Here is a 17242-nt window from a genome sequence, read left to right as displayed (position 1 = left end):
CTGTGCAGGTGTGTGGCTGCTGCTGCTGCACCCCGAGACTGAATTATTCATGGCAGACTTGCAGTGTTTATGCATGATGTGGTTTCTTGGCTTTTATGAGCCATAGTTTGGGCATAAACCACATTTATGTTGCAGTGAACCTCTATTTGTCCTCTGAGGGAGGGCTGCCCTCTGAGGGAATCTCTGCCTGGGAGTCCTGTACCCACAGCAGCTCCCACGTGCCCAAAGTTTGGTTGAATTATTTATTGAGCTCCTCCTCCAAGTGGCTGTGCAGGACAACCCTTGGAATAGTGAAGCCCTGGGGCTGTGCTGACCCTGCTGCTTCAGTCATGCACAACCTCAGCCCCTTCCCACTGTGCAAGGGCTGGAGAGGGGTTTGGGACAATTCTGGATTGCTTGGCACATGGGATTAGATTTTTCATTCTGTTCCCATGGCCCTAGCTGGGGTGATCTGGGTGCTGTGGGCTGTTGGACCCCCACAGGCTCTGCCCAGCTCCTCTGTGAAGTGTGCCAGAGAAAAGGAACAGTTCAGACCTTCAAAACCATCCTGCAAAGGACACCAGCTGGCTGTTCCCATGCTGTTGGATCGGTGGTGCAGCATCCCTGCTCCATCTGTGTTTTCCCCTCCCCAGGAGCTGGTTGCCAGGCTGCCTGGGATGAATCACGGGGTGCTTTCTGCCTGTACCCCCCTATTCCTGGCTTCTTCACAGACAGGCACCTTCCTCCCCTGCTCCCACACGGGAGCATTCACCAAAAAAAGAAAAAAATGCACAACCCCCCCTGAAATCTGTGTTCTGGCCTCCAGTGAACCTTCCCCATCCCTCCTCTCCCCTTTCCTGTCAGCCCACTCCTCCTGCCAGCCTGCTCTCTCCATTGCAGCAGCACCATGCCTGGTGCAGCCCAATCCATAAGTGGTTTGAAATGTTTCCATCCAGCCCAGGTGTCTGGAAGCAGGACTGAGCCTTTCCCATTGGAGCCCTGGTGGTGCAGCTCTGGCAGCCACAGGGCTTCCCTGGTGCCGTCACTTCCCGGCCTGAGCAGTCGCTCAGATTCCCGTGGGTTACCGTGGGCTGTATTTATAGTTTGTTGGGCTAAAAATAAAAGCCCCAAGTGTTGGGTTCCCTGATCCCAGCCTCATGGAAGGAGGGATGCCCAGGAGCCCCCGGGAGGGGGTCTGGTGGGACTGTGATGCCTCTGGGTGTGCTGCCATGGAGGGTTGATAAAAGTTTATTTTTTGGAGATGGTGTAGCTGCTGCATCGCTGGCTGACCTGGCGCTGCTCTTGCTCAGCACAGAGCCTCGTGCAGGACTCATCCCACTAAAAATATTTCTGGCTCATCAGGCTAACGGAGCCTGTGAGTGGAGGGGATGGAGCACCAGTGCTTCTGGCTGTGGCTACCAGATGGTGCCTGAGGAAGCCCTGCACGGCCCAGCGCTGAGCAAATGTGCTGCCAAATCCCTCTGAAAAATGTCTGTATTCATTTGTGGTGGTCCTGACCCCCTGTGTGTGTGCCCAGCAAACATTCCTCCCTGCTCGTGAGTGGTTTCCAAGCAAGATCCCTTTGCAGCTCCCACCATGCTGGACACAAGTGCAGGGCAGTGTTCCAGAGGGAGGATGTGCAGGAGGAATATGCCTGAAGATGAGGAGCCCAATGCATCCCCCTAAGGAGACCTCCCCCCATTCACACCCCTGGTACCAAGGGGAAGCCAAAGTAAGTAATTTTTAAAACTGGTTTCCTTAATCTGTGGTTTTTTTGAACAGAACCGAAGTCCAAGGGCAGTGTGGGGGAGCAGCAGGATCTCATCTGTCACTCTGGCTCTGTCCCAGTCCCTCCATGCCACCAGCACCTTTCAGAGCCGATGCTCAGATGGGCTCCAGCATCTTCTCCCATCCTAACTTCGTAGCTCTCCTGCAATAAAAAAGCCAAGATCCCTGCGTGGCACTGCCCTGCGGGGCTGGGTCTGAATGCTCTCCCCGCACAAAACCTTGCAGCTTTAACCACAACCGAAGCGGGAATATCTGCTCCCGGCATCGCCCCGCAGCCCCCGGCCCCCTCCTCCGCATCTCTGATGTCACTCGGAAGGAGCGTGAGTCAGCCGGCAGTTGCCGTGGTGATGCCGGCGATGCTGGGGAGCGCAGCGCTGCCCCGCTGCCCGCAGCCCTTCCCGGGGAGCGCAGGCCACCGAGCCCCCCGGCGCTGAGCCCGGGCCGTGCCATGGGCTCCCATGCCACGGGGTGCTGCCCAGAGCCCGCGGCGACCCCCGAGGCTGCGAGGATGTCGGCGGCGGCCACCGGTAAGTCATCCCTGCGGGGATTCGCCTGGCCGGGGGCTGCTGCTGGGGGTCTTTGAGCTGTCGGGGGTCTCACAGCAGCCGTGTGTTTGCCCAGCAGGACGGGCAGCGCCACCCGGTGCCCCAGCCCCACGGAGGGGTCACCCCTGTGACAGCGGGATGTGATACCACCACGAGCTATGCTGTGTTTCATCCCGGGTGCTGCTCGTGGTGTTGTGATCTCTCTCCTCTCTTGGAACCGTCCTGGTGTGGGGCTGTCCTGCCCACATCTCCACAGACCTCGGCGGGTGCCAAACCTTTGGGCAGGGCTGCAGGGGGTACTTGGAGATGGGCATGCAGGGCCCCTCTGTGCCCAGATCTGCACGCACCGTGTGCCCCTGAGCTTTGGCATCCGTGCCAGCAGTGTGGGGACCCGGCTGGCCACTGCCCACCCTCACCCCAGCAGTCTGCTCGGAGCTCCATCAGCCACAGCTCTCTGCAGGTGGATCAGAGGTTCTGGCATGGTTTGGTTTCCTGCTTGGTGTCTCAATTTTACAGTCGTCAAGTTCTTGCTGTAAATACGACCCAGACGAGCAGGATGGAGATGTTTCAATTCCTCTGACTAATCTGTTCATTCCCATATTTCTCTGGCTGCAGATTTAAGAGCTTTGGAGCACATGCAAGCTGGCTGGGGCCCAAGCGGGTGAGGAGGGCAGTGTTAGCTTTGGCACCTCTCTGGAGGCAGGGCAGGAGGGGACAAGGCTGCCAGGTGAAGGGCTCAGCTGCAGCACGGAGCTGGCAGCAAGGGGAACCGGGAGCTGCATCCCACCAGAAGAGCAGGAGCTAAAAATACTGAATGGGAATGAGGCAAAATGCCGTGGGAAGCCACCGCCCACCCCCGCCAGACCCTGCTGGGGGGGAATTAAAGGAGCTTTAATTTGCTTTTGAGGCAGTTTTTGCTGGGCTGAAGCACAGCAAAATCACGCAGGGCAAGTTTCTGTGTTGACCCCTCAACCCAGGGTGGAAGGTTTATATTTGTGGAGGAAGAAGCCTTGAAATCCAGAAATGACTTTCCTGTCCTCAAAAAAAGGAATTATCATGAGACCATAAATCTGCCACAGGGAATGGGAAACACTGGGTCAGGTACATCCCTCCTGTGTCTGGGATGGATTTTCCAGGACCTGGCAGGCAGCATTTGCCTTTGTACATCCCCTGGGGGACCTGGAACAAGGCGGCCCTGGATTTGTTCCCTCGTGAACACCTCCCTCTGTGCGATGAATGTAGAACATTTTGGTGAAATAATCACCATGTTGTAACATGGTGGTTTAGGAAACCTTTAGGAAAAGGTTGGCTGAGTTGGCTGTGAATCCCCAAAGGTAACGCTTAACAGGGGATCAGGATGTTGTTTTTGAGGAAAACCACGTGCCAGCTGATGGCAAGAGGAGGGCTCTGTGCAGTGTTGCTGGATGCCAGGTTATTGCTGTGCCAGGGATTTGTACTGCTCTGCAATCCCAAAGGCATTTATTGGGATGACGATGCTAAGTGTGTTCCATCTTGCTCTGGGCTCTTGCACCTTGCACAGCCAGGAGCAGGGGGAAGAGGTTGCAATTTGGAATCCAATTAGATTTTTTTTCTTGTTCCTTTCTTCTGCCTTTCACTTATTCATTGATTTCCCACAATGTTTAAGTGGTGAAGAAGTTGGAGATAAGTCATTCTCTCTTTGCATGGTTGTACAGTTGTGATAAATATAGTTTTACTCAAAGTGTCCTTAGGAAAAAAATGCATTTTAGGAAGAAATCATCTGGGGAAAGAAAATCAACAGTCCCCACTGGAACTGATTTGTCTGAGCACTACCCACATGTGGTTGCTAAAAATGGTTTAATGAATATAAAGATGCATGGAAAGATAGAAACATCTCATTTGCTCATTAATTAGATCATGACAACACTCCAAACCCTTTCGGTGCTCACCCAGCTTGTCCCTGGGGTCTCCCTGCTTGGGGTTGCCTGAGGAATGACAAGGCATGGTGGGATGAGACTCTCGGGAAAACCTGCTGGGCTGCAAATGCTATTGACCCGTTATCCTCCTAAACATAGTCCAGGGACTTTAAAAATAAATAATCTTGTGGATAAAAATATCTTCCAGGCTAAACCCCCTCCTATTATTGATGCAGGCACTTAGAACCCACCAGCAGCACTTCCAGAGCTGTAATTGCTGAAGGTAACCAGAGGCCTGGGGATGGAGCATCCCTCTCCTCGAAGCTGGAGAAGCAAGCTCTGGCTCCCAGCAAGGAAGGCAGGCAGGGTGAGCTGTCACCCCTCCCTCTGCCAGCTCTGCCCCTTGGCAATAACAGAGTCATTAATTAATGTTTGCACTGCACTTTGAAGATAAATGCTGAACACAAGTATTCTTTTAAATGTGATGGGGCTTGTCCCTGGCTGGGGGGAAGCCCCTCTCTGTGAGGAGCAGTGCTGCCAGCTCCCTGCCCGTCCCATTTCTTGGGTTTGATACACATCAAACACTCCAAGCAAGGGAAGAAGAGATAAATCTGAATAACTTGTTGCATGTATCAGCATAACAGCTGAGTTGCATATATATTACCTTTGAAATAATACAAAAGCATGAATGAAATAAGAGTCCTACTACCTGCACTTCATTTGTTTTCTTTATTTACATGAAAAATGTTGCTTGTTGCCTGTGGTTCCCTGATGCACAAGGCCTTGCCACTGCATATTCCTGCCGAGCTGCAGAACTGGAGATAAGGAATTGCTGACAGCGGCGCTGTGCCTTAGAAACTGTTCCCGTGCTGTTGGGAACGGCACTGAAGTGACGGTTCCATTACTAAGAATAATATCCTGCTCTCTCCTCCTTAAGGCTGGCTCCGTGATGGACTGTCACAGGAAAGCATTTTGTACAAGGGAGAAAAAGACATTTGGAGCTGTCGGAGCAGCGAGAGCATGAGGAGGCTGCCAGCCCCATTCCCCCCCGTGTGATGGGACCCTGGCTCCAGTCAGCCAGAACATATTTTAAGTGTCATGTTGACCCCATCTCCTTTTCCTTATGGAATTTCTAGTAAGATGTAACTTTTTTTCTTATCTCTGTAGTATGTGCATGCATTGAGGATACTAAATCCCACGGGCACAGAGGAGACAGACCCCTCTGCCCCCCAGGCAGTGGCAGGGCCAGCGCTGGCCCCACGCTGTGACCTCGGGCTGTGCCCAGGCTCTAAGTCAATCCTGGCTGGGGATATTAAGTGCTCAGCACCGGGGCAAACGAGGCGCTGCAGAACTAAGCACAGGGAAGCAGCTACAGCAGAGTTCAAAATTAGTCCAGGGCTGAAAATAGAGCCCTAAGGAGAGAGCAGTGAGCAGCCAGGGCTGGGATTGTGCACGAGCTCTCACTGCTCTGCTGGGGCCGTCTCCAGCACTCATGGCTGTCTTGGAAATTTTGCAAGGATGAGAGATAAAAACATTCATTCATTTGAGTGCTTTCTCTCACTGCTCCAGAGAGCACAGGCAGCAGCTGTTGGGCAAGACTGAAGGCAAAAATCTCTTCCCGCATAGAGCCACCTGCCTTTATTGGCTGCTGAGGAGAAGCTGTGGCTGCCCATCCTTGGAAATGTTTCAGGCCAGGTTGGATGGGGCGTGGAGCAACCTGGGGTAGTGAAAGGTGTCCCTGCCCATGGCAGAAGGTTGGAACAAGATGATTTTTAAGGTCCCTTCCAACCCCAACAATTCCAGGAATGGAAGCTCTTCCTCTACATACCCAGGAACTATCTCCACACTGTAAGTCCCAGGGCACAGAACATTTCTATTTTTACAGAAGATACATTTTTTACAAAATTAATTTTTATCTGCTGTTCTTAGGGACATCAGATACTCTGGGAACTGATACACTTATTTTATACCCAGTCTCCCAATACTGATAACTGAAACATGGTGGAAGGAACCAAAATCTCAGGCTTTTATCCAGCATGGCAGAAAACAAGCAAGTGGGTTCAGCTTTGCTACCTGCAATAGGTGTCATGTTTGAATATGGTGATTTCTCAAAGGAATTAACCTCAGAGCTCTGCTGGAAGACAAGTTGTGCAGTGAGTGTCAGTTCACGTGTACACCCACTCTCAGTGCGTGAGGAATCCAGGAGACTAATAGGAAAATTATTTCATATAGAAAAGCAATGTATTACCATTTTCCAGAAGAAAAGCCTCGGAGCGTGTTTAGTAGTGGAGCACAGAAAGAAACAAGCAGCACACAAATTACAGATGAATTTGTTGCTGCAGAACATGGGAGAGTCATTTATTTTCTCACGGAAAAAGCAAACACACTTAACAATCCACCGGTGACTCTCCCACTTTAAATGCAGGCTTTTTATCTCCAGGACAAGTTTGAGGACGCTGGTGTGGGATGATGCCGAGTTCTTGACAAACCACTCCATCATCACCTGTGAAGTTTCCCAAAACATCAATTTCAGCTTCCACTTAAGGACATGCAAATGTCCTGAATACCAGAGTTTCGGGGAATTACCACAGAGGAAGAAGTGGCAGCACATTCTACACCAGACTGGAAGAGATGCAGAAAGGAGGAAAAGGGGCAGAGCAAAAGGTAATTCCAAGGCCAGGATCCTACGTGTAGCCTGGGAAAGGAGAGTGCTCCCCCTTATGCTTTTTCCATTTTTTATTCCAAGAGTTTCAGGCATTCAGGTGATACTGTCTTGGTTTTGTGGATGTTGTCTGCCACCTTCTTAGAACATATTTTGTTCCTGATAAGTTTAACAACTGGATCCATTCTTCACCTCAAGGAAAAACATGCCAGAGGAAGAAGTAGGTCAGTTTTCTCCCAGATACACCTTCACCCTCGATACAGATCACTGCTCTTGGAGTGCAAGGGCCGCACTGTTCCTGATGTGGATCTAATGTCCAATCCACCACAAAAATGAAAACATTCTTCTGGAATATAAGGGGATTTGGATTGGGCCTTAATACTTAATCTAAAAACAAGAGCAGCTTGTTCTGGTGATAACACCAGAAAACAACAGCCTGTAAGCATCATGTTGAAAACCAAACCCTTCAAACGGAGATTATAAAACAACCAGCAAGTTGTTTGCAAAGACACTTTAATTGCACACAATCCTGCAATATGGAAGAGTGATAGAGGCTGGAATAACCTTTGGACACCAGGTTGCATTTCCTGGTGACACAAACAAAGAATGCCCTCCCCTTGCACTTTGAGAAGACACAGGGAAGTAAATGTTGAATCTTATGACAGACCCAAATGAATCTTTAATGATTCTGAAATATTCATATAATCTACCCGTTACATGCAGCAGTAAAATAATTTATGAGAATCATAACAAAATTAGGGAGAATAAGGTCAGTCTGCTGTTGCTATTGTGCAGCTAAACTTATAATCACGGTTTCAGTAGATGGATATGAAGATAATTCATCTGGCCGGCGCTGGCATTAAAGGCTCGAAGCTCAATCATGCAGCTTCACTTTCCAGACAAGCCCTAAAACTCCCTTGTCAAGTGAACTAATCTGCAGGATCCAGTTTTGATCACAAGCCTGGTGCGCTGTGGTGCCCAACACTGCACAGAGTTTTGGATATCACAACACAAGAAAGACCTAAAGCTGTTAGAGAGCATCCAAAGGAGGCTACGAAGATGGTGAAGGGTCTGGATGGGAAGCCAAATGAGGAGTGGCTGAGCACACTTGGCTTGTTCAGCCTGGAGGAGACTAAGGGGAAACCTCAACGCTGTCAACAACTTCCTCCCGAGGGGCAGCTCTGCTCTCTGTGACCAGGGAATGGCTGGAGCTGTGTCAGGGCAGCTTTAGGCTGGAGATCAGGAAAAGGTTTGTCCCCCAGAGGGTGGTTGGGCAATGCCCAGGCTCCCCAGGGAATGGGCACAGCCTGAGGCTGCCAGAGCTCCAGGAGAACTGGGACAATGCTGCCAGGGATGCACAGGGTGAGATTGTTGGGGTGTCTGTGTAGGGTCTGGAGTTGGACTCAGTGATCCCTGTGGGTTTCTTCCAGCTCAGGATATTCCATGATTCTATTCCATGACTCTGTGATCCCTGCTTGCCATGCAGACAGCAGGACAGTGGCCTCTAGACAGGGCTGGGAGACAAGAGCATCTAACAGCAAAAAAACACCGCATCTTGTACCTGTCTCACATTTCTTGCTGTTGTTACAGATCATATAAAGCAGGGAAAGAAATTCTCTTTTTGCCAAGAAACATATAAGATGTGTAAGTCAGGCCTCAGCCTGAAAACTGTCGTTGACATCCTTTGATGGTGAGCAGGGAGTAACGCAGCAAATCTTGAAGGACATTATTTGTAATATCATGAAGAATAGTATTGCTGATACTTTTTGATACAAACCCAATGTTTTACTGAGCCTTGCTGGCAGCAGAGAGACATCTCAACCTCTCTCACACTTAAGAAAACTACTGCTTTAATACAGAGGGATCTATCATGCACCTAAAGGTTCCCACAGCTGGTGATCTTTGTCGAGAGACAAAGTTTCTTTGGCTTTGCTGTGCTTCCCTGCATCCAAAGGGAAGGCCAGGCAAAGATGCCAAGGGGTTGTGACACGGTGGGGTGAGGATGGGATCGGGATGGTGTGAGGATGGGATCGGGATGGGGTGAGGATGGGATCAGGATGGGGTGAGGATGGGATCAGGATGGGGTGAGGATGGGATCAGGATGGGGTGAGGATGGGATCAGGATGGGGTTGGGGGCTCAGCAGCCCTGATTCCTCCTCCTGCCCAGGAGCTGGTTCCCCAAACCCCTGCAGACCCCACACATCCCCCAGGCTGTGTGTTAGGAGGGCCAGGACTGCCTGACAGGTCACTGGAGCGGGACACGGGTCAAGTCGCTCTCATTCACCCCATTTTTAACCAAAGAGGCTCTTTCTCCATCACGACTCCCTCAGGCTGGACCCCTGTGCTCCCCCACAGGCCAGGTCACTACCTGCCCGTCACGGTGGGGTAGGGGATGAGGGCGGCAGGGCTGCGAGGGCAGGACCGTGATGGCTGTGTGTCCGTGAGGGGTGGGTCGGTGAGGATTGTGGTTCTTTGAGGGGCTCCGGGGCCGCGAGGGGCCGTGAGGGCGGCGGGGCCGTGAGGGGCGGGTCCGCTCTCCCCGCGCGCGCGGGCCGGCGCGGTCGCCATGGCAACGGTTGCCTGGCGCGCGCGGGCGGCGGGAGGCCGTGCCCCGCGCGCGCGCACGCGCAGGCGCTCCCGCCTCCCTGCCGCCTCTCCCCTTTCCCGCCGAGCGCGCGCGCGCCCCGGGCCGGGCGAGGCGGGAGCGGCGGGAAGGGCGGGGGGGGCGCGGGAGGGAGAGGGCGCGGGCGCGCGCGCGGGGCGGGAGGCGGGCGCATGCGCGCGCGCGCGCGCGGCCCCGAGCGCTGTGGCAGCCGCGGCCCCTCGGCGGCGGCGGCTCCGTCCGCGCCTACCGCACCGGCACCGGCGCCGGGCCCGCCGAGCCTCCCCGGCCCCGCCCCGCCCCGCCGGGGCTCCGGGCACCGCCGCGCCCCCTTCCCGCGCCGGGGATGAGGCGGCGGTAGCGCGGCAAGGTGAGGCGGCGGGGCCTGCAGGCCGCGGCGGGCCGGGGGGAGCGGCGGCGGCGGGGGCTCGGCGGGGGCCTGCGCGGAGCCGGCGCCGGGTGGGCTGCGCCCCCCGCCTCCCCCGCCCTCGCCGCCGCCGCCTCCTCCTCCGCCCGGGCGGGGCGGGGATGCGGGGAGGGGGCGCCGCCGGCCCCCGGCGCTGCTCGGCCCGGCCATGGGCGTGCGGGCGCGGAGCCTGTGCTGCTTCTCGGGGCCGAGGCGGGGCAAGGAGCCGCAGGTGCTGCCCCGGCTCTGCCCCGGCTCTGCCCCTGGCCCGGCGCGGCCCCTGGGCGGGGAGGGGGCGGCGGTACCTGCATTGTTCGGGAGAGCCCCAGCCTTTATTCCTTTATCCCATCGGCAGGTGACGGGGCTGCGCCTTTCTCCGCCGCCTCGGCCCGGGGCTCGCCGATCCGGGCCCTGCCCTTGACAAAAAGGGATGCTCGCCCCGGGCTCCGATGCCCTTTGATTTCCCAGTGTGTTTGGCATCGCTGCATCAGCCCTCCCGATGGAAATCCCGAAGGATGTCGGGCCTGTTGTGTGCAGCCTGGCCAGCCCCGCTCCTGGGTGGCTTCAGAATCGTCGGCTCGTGTAAAAGTCTCTGCCTTTTGTTTTTGTTTTAGATGGTGGATGTTGATGTTTGTGCGGGTGGAGATAGTACCAGAAGAAAAATGGATGCTCTGACAGATAGTGCAGTTGAGATTGTCCCTTTGGAGCTCTATGATTCAGCCAGAGCAAAAATAGCTGCTAATCTACAATGGATCTGTGCTAAAGCCTACGGAATAGGTAAGATCACCTCTATCAAGAAGTCATTCTTGATTTTGTTCTTGCTTTTTCTGTCTCCCCTGCTGTTCCAGGAGTAATTAAATTTGGCTTTGTTTTAAATATCAATAACATGGCAGCCTCTCCTCTTGTAATATTGTATCTTTGCCGGTACCTTAAACAGGAATAACGGGACTGTATGAGATGCCCTGAATCAGCAAACCTAATGGTGAACACTCCCAGATGGTGCTTGGGAAGAACTGCCTGCCTCAAAATGTTTAAATCCTTGCTTTAGCTAAGCAGACTTTGTTCCACGGGGCTTTATGTCACTGCCTGCAGGCCCCAAGTCCCTCCAGGCTTTAGGTGCTTCCTTGTCTGGTCATCTTGGCCAGTGGATGCTGGAGCCTTGACACCCTTTGTATGCTCTGTTAGAACTTCTTTTTTTCTGTCAGACTGTGGCTTTACTTTCAAAATGATCTCAAAAATTATTCATTTATGTTTGGCATTTTTCTATTATGAAATACTGAATGAGCAGGTGTAGTTTGGGTTCTGTGACATTAAAGAGCAGGTTGTTGGTGATAGAGGATTTCCTTCCTTCCCTCACATTGTCATAAACTTTTACTGTCAAACGTGGTAAAATAAATATTCTTGGAGTATATTTGTACAGTGTTTTCCTGGCATCTGTTGAAAATTGCTTTTTTGTTTTGAACTAGATCTGTCTCGATGTACAAGATACATCTTGAGTTTAAGTAGCTTCATTATGAAGAAATAGGATGCAGTACTAGTGGGTTTGTTTCATCCAGAACAAAAGATATAATAAAAACATGTATAGAGTCTTGTTTTGGAAAATGAGGTGGCCCTGTTAATCTAAGTCTAATTCTCCAAACTCATAATATGCTTAATGGATTAGCTCTGGCTTACTTGGTGACAAGGCTGAAGAAAAGTGGTCCATTCCTGCCATTAAATATTAATCCTTGCTGGAATATTTTTCTAAATTAGTTGTCTTTTTAAATATTTCCAGCTCTGTCAGTGTCCCCCTCATTGTGGTGATGGTGGGGGAAAGAAAATTATGGGTTTGCAGTGTTTAATGTATTTTGTTACAAGCCACAAGAGGCAAAAAATCCCACGGATCAGACGGCATTTGAAAATGTGGGAATTTGGGGAGGGTGGCAGTGGAACATTGATAACTTAAAAGAACAGAACAGGCACTTCCTCCTGTAAATATTTCTCAGTGAGTGGAATTGTTTGTAACATTTCCTGCAACTTTTTAGCGACCTGTGATAAAAGGGCTATCCCAGAGCTGGGGATGCACTATTTCTGTTGTGACTTTGTTTCGAGGGAAGGCTGATCCTAAAAGGGAAGGACTGGCACTGATCCTACGCTGCAGAGACAGCTCGGTGGCCTCGTGCTGCTGGGTGGTGGCTGCTCCAGCCCTCAGCCTTGGGTCTCAACCTCTTGGACCACTTAATTGCTTCATGGCAACTCTGTTTATGCTCCTGACAGCACAGACTTAGGTTGTGAAAGTATTTGGCTTTCCTGTGACTAAAAGCTAAAAAGAAACAGCTTTTCCCGTGGCAGAGCTGTGATCTCTGGCTGCAGCAGCCTCTGCCAGGTTTTTTTTACTTGCATTTAGGCTCGTTCACATTACAAATACAAGTTAAATGCCACAAGTTAAATGCCACAAACAATAGGAGAAAGTAATTTTTTCCCCAGTGAGCAAGGATTGTTGTCCATGTGTATCTTTGCAGGACTGTGGCCCATGGAAATGTAGTTTGATTTTTGAAATGGCTCCTGCAAGTCGCTGTCACATGTTAGCCATTACTGCTGGAATAGCATTGCACAATCCCTAGAAATTTATAAGCCTCTTTAATTCATAGAGAGATGGGTTTAAGAAGGTTTCCTGTGTGATTATAATTTTGAATAATACTTGAATTTAACACATTACTTGTCATCTCTCAGGCTTGTGCTTTAGTTTTAAGATATTGGTTGTTGTTCAGTGAATCTTGGGCAGCTGCGAAGCAGTTGTGATTTTATTATATAAAACCTCACTATGCTGATTAAAGGTTTTGAGGACTTTTTATTATTTTAGACTTATTTCTGGTTAATTTGGTATTTCTGTTTGTGTTATTAAAAAACTTATGTTCCGCAGTGAATCTTACCTGATAAGGTTTCCATAACTGCCTTCAAGTGAGTGAGGGTGTTTTATAAAATGTTAGGTTTGGATTTGATGTATGGACTGACATAATTTTGTGCCTTAATCCTTCAAACTCTGGTGTGTATTCTGGATTTCCTTTTCATCTGGGTAAGGCTGAGCTCCTGGTGAAGAGTGGAAAGGGTCAAGAGCAGGAATTTGATGCTGGTGTAGGCTGTTACTGAAAGTCATTCATCACTGCAGGTTTTACCTGCAAATGTATTCTGTCTTTGCTGTTAAAGGATATTTGAATTCTCCACTTCTAAGCTGGTATTTAAATAGGAAAATTCTTCATCCTTTGGTTTTGGTTTTTTTGCTTAAGGACATATGTCTGGGAGCATGCATGGCAAATAATTTAAAGTCCTAGTTTGGGGTTTGTTTTGTTTGATGATGCAAGATGATGCAGTCCTCTTGGGTTTTTTTTCCTTCTGGCCATGAAAAGAGAATTTTGGTAGCCAAACAACTGAGCAGCTACCCAAACACTACAAGACAACCCCTCTTCTTGCAGAGGAATTGGGCTGGATGATTTGTTCCTGGAAACCTGCAGCTCCTGGCTGTGGTGGATGCCTGGCTGGCACAGATGGGCTCCAGAGGGAGGTCCTACAACTGTTTGTCTGAATTCCAGAAAACACAGGGGAAGGATGCTGTGAAGGAAGGGGTTTCTCCATTCAGTATCATCCATCTTCCCAAATAAATCTGGGAGTACTGACATGGATCACTCTCAGTCTGAGCACATCTGGAAACCTTCTGCACTCTGGAAAGATTCTAAGTCCCTTTAGCTGAGACAGTGGTTTGAGAAAATGGAGTTTAATTAGACAAGAATTATCTGTTTTTTCATCCTCAAACTTTGATGAGAACCAAACAGCCACTTCAGGGAATTCTAATTCCTGATGTTCAAGGGCTTGAGGAACAAAGCTGCCACTGAGTGTGGGGAACTTCAGTTCACAGAGGGTGAGCGTGGGAGGGTTAGGGAGGCTTGGCAATCCCTCCACGGGGAGATCACTTTTCCAGAGCCTCTGGAATGATCCAGATTGCCAAGCAGGAATGAGGCCATGCAGAGCACTGGGAAGAGGACTTGGTCCTTCAGCCCTGCTGGCCCCTCAGGCTCTGAGCAGCAGCACTTGGAAAGAACATATTCAGGATGGTTTTATTTGGTACCACCTGGGAAAACAGACAATGACAATGAAAAATTCTGATTTCTCAGCAGATTTAGTGTGGCATTAATTTATGTGTAGAAATTATGTTTTTCATCATCATGGCTGGAATATTAAAATTAGATGTCAAAGGGTATGGAAGTCTCCCAGGGCTGCAGCTTGCTGTGGGCAGTGAGTTGTTTCCAACCCTTTCCATAGCAAATGCTGTTGCTTCTGTAAGACAGTGTACAAAATTCAGATTTTTCAAAAGGGACCTGATGGGTTTTACTTATTTATCAGGGCTGGGAGCTTTACATAGTTTCCAGACTTAATGCTGACAGTAGCCTGAAACCTTTGGCAAGATGCTGGCAGGAAAGCCAAGGACTAATGGAATGCATTGCAGGGGAAATGCAAGTTTTCCTTTTTTTGGTCCTTGAGTACTTAAAACTTACTTGCTAAATAAGGTTTTACAGTACTGTAATAGCTCCCCACAGTTACAGTTAGTTGGTAGAGGCAGTGTGAGAATGTTTCCTGGGCTAAGCTGCCTAAATCCCTGGATTCCCTGCTTGTCTTTGTCTGCTCTCTTCTCAGGCTGCTAATAAAACTACTTTTAAGAAAGCTGTTGTGTTTAGCAAATATTAACAGTTAAACATCTGTTTCTTTAATTGCACCTGTTTCATAAACACTGAGCATTATTGTGTGAAGTTTCCAGGGGAGAAGGATTCCGTAATTATTATTTTGTCTCTTCTGCTTTATCCAGGCTTGTGGCTTGATCAAAAGATATGGTAATAAGAGCAGTCACTCTCCCAGCAGTTTGCAAAGCCTTTAGCTTGGGGTTTTCCTGCCTGTTGTATGTAAATTTTCAATGTGTCCTATTACAGATCACTTACAGGCTCTAGAATTCAGTGCTGTAATGAGAACCAACACAAAATGTTTATATTCTGGTGGTCCTAGTGCTGACAAGGTGTAGTTTATGCTCATGCTCTGCAGCTTGGAGGACATTCATCCAGTGCTGAATAATTCTGGGAACAGATACTGATACTAACGAAATCCTACTCAGAATTTGAATAAGCTTCGTGCTGTTTACCAGGACAGCTTGGCTCCCTTTCCATGTGAAACCAGTTCTTCGTGCTTCTGGAGGTAAAATAACATCTGGGGTGTATCCACCCCGTCAGTTCAAGGGATAAGTCAAATTTGTTCAGATTGCTGTATTTTTCTTTATCAAGTCATCATCAGCTGGTTGTCTTTGAACAGGTTTTTGTAAGGGAGATGATAAAGAAATGGTCCCTCCCCTGAAGCAAGGAGAGTCTGGCAATTATTGTCTCTCTGACAGTTGTTGCAAGTGAAGTTATTTTTGTAATCCTCTCACTGATTTTGTACTTGATGATTTATACTCAGAACTAAACAGTTTTGGAGAGATTAGAACTCATTGATACGATGGAACAGACCAAAAGAATTGCTGAATGAAAAACCATGGTGGTTTGTATTTGAGTCCATCTCTTACAAAAACAGGTGGTGGAGGCATCTCCCCTGTAGGCTCAGCAGGGCAAGAACACTTGAGAGTTTATGCTGCTGAAACTTGGAAAAAATATGATATTCCTTTGTTTTTGTAAGTGTGGGAAGCAGCAAAAACGAGCATAAGTAGATTGCATGCAATAAAATATCGTGGTAGAAAATTTACATCAAACTGCTGTGTGAAAGAGACCCAGTCAGCTCTGATACTGAGGGTAGGGTGGTAAATTCTTCCACAATTCCTGTTAAAAAACCTAGGGCAAAGTGAATTAATGCTGTTCACCTTCACAGAGCTGATTGCAGGTTACTTACTGTTGGATTTAAGTTACTATAAAAACTGTGGTGCTTTTTGAACCCCTCGGTTTGTCCAAAATTGGCAACTCTATAACTTGTGTGGAAGTTGATGCAAAATTTGCCTGGGTAAACAACTCAGAAAGCACATTAGGAAAAGCAGGAGGTGTTTGCAAGCTTTTCAGTAACATTAAAGTGACTTCTTTTGGGAATTAAGATAGTATTTGAGACTTTTTTATAAGCCAAAAATAAGGTCATAATTTAATTTGGTTTCCTTTGTTAGTTAAACTACTCGAGCAGAAATTTTTGTAGCTGTAGCTCAGGTGTTAATTTCTCAGAAGTTATTTTTTCATATTGATTTTTTTCCAAAATCTAAGCCATAAATGTGCAAAAACTCAAGTTTCAATGAACAGAACTTTTCTAACCTCCAAGTGCAGTTATAGGTCATGGAAAGAAGGTGTTGGAAAAGATGCTGATAGAAACTGGGACTTGGAAAGCCTGGGACATTTCCTTCCAAAAGAGCATTGGCACATTTTGTAGTCACAAAGCATGTGACACATCTGGAGTTTGTTCCCTAAAAATTGGGGAGAAAAGCTGTCCATGACATCAGGAGCTACCTGTGTGTCCATGGTGTGTGATTTAAATTAGCATTGAGTTAACTCTGGTAGTGTGTAGTTGTTCTAAAAGTGACAACATATTCCTGAGAATTCTGGCAGTGTGGGAATTTTGTCATTTTTAAGGGGGTTGGAGAATGAGCAGCCCTGGGTGCTGCAGGTAATTAGCAGTGATGTAAAAGACAAGATCAGTGTCTTTGGTTGCACTTTCAGATGCAGATTTCAAATATTGAAGTCACCTCTCAATTAAAGCCTTTTTTTGTCTGTTCCTGTGTTACCCCATTTGAGATAACTGCATCATGTACAGATCATCAGTTCTATTTAGAAGTTTCTCAACTCAGTTATACACTTATTTGGCATCCTGTTTGCATTGCAGATCTTCCTGCCATTTATTTCTCTTTTTTTTTTTGTGCCTGCCATCTTAAAATAAATTCAAATTAAATAGTAAAGTTAGTATTGCCAATCTTGAGCTTTGATGTGGTTTTTTTATCTTAATTTTTTTGTGGATCTTTAGTCAGGACATCAGCTACAGAACTGTTTCTATGTGTGACAGACAGACAAATTTAGCTGGCAGAAGTGTTGTATGAACTAATGTAAAATATAAACCTGGGCAAGTGTTTACAGTGAAATAAGTAGCAATTATGGGAAGATTAATGTTGATGGGGAACTTCCCATGATAGTCTTCCAATAATTAATTCTGGTACTAGAAGTTATTTCCACCCAGACATACCCTTAATCCTGGTCAATCCAAATCCATTCAGTCCTTAAGCAGTTATATGGAGATCACAAACATGAAGTTAGAGGGTTCTTCAGTAAAAAAGAAAAAGATTTTGAATGACAAGATACAATTTTTCTTTTTTGTTTTGCTTTG

General features: G+C 48.6%; 1 protein-coding gene across 4 annotated transcripts in view; it reads left to right on the top strand.

Annotated features, from left to right (window-relative positions):
• The first annotated feature begins 2103 nt into the window (after positions 1–2103).
• Positions 2104–17242, top strand: part of CAMSAP1 (calmodulin regulated spectrin associated protein 1) — a 33561-nt gene continuing 18422 nt past the window's right edge. For 2 of the 4 annotated variants that reach the window (XM_085076794.1, XM_085076791.1), the window contains exons 1-2: positions 2104–2294; positions 10492–10654. In XM_085076794.1, the coding sequence (XP_084932920.1) occupies positions 2226–2294; positions 10492–10654 (232 nt within the window). In that variant the 5' untranslated portion in view covers positions 2104–2225. Of the gene's footprint in view, positions 2295–9668; positions 9842–10031; positions 10110–10491; positions 10655–17242 lie in introns of those variants that run through there. The other 2 variants (XM_085076795.1, XM_085076792.1) reach the window with 2 other exon arrangements.

The sequence above is a fragment of the Lichenostomus cassidix genome, chromosome 17 (genome assembly GCF_008360975.1).
Source record: "Lichenostomus cassidix isolate B80296 chromosome 17, HeHo_3.0, whole genome shotgun sequence".
Taxonomy (NCBI): Eukaryota; Metazoa; Chordata; class Aves; order Passeriformes; family Meliphagidae; genus Lichenostomus; species Lichenostomus cassidix.
The sequence above is the reverse complement of the archived record's forward strand: the minus strand, read 5'-3'. Positions and strand labels throughout refer to the sequence as shown.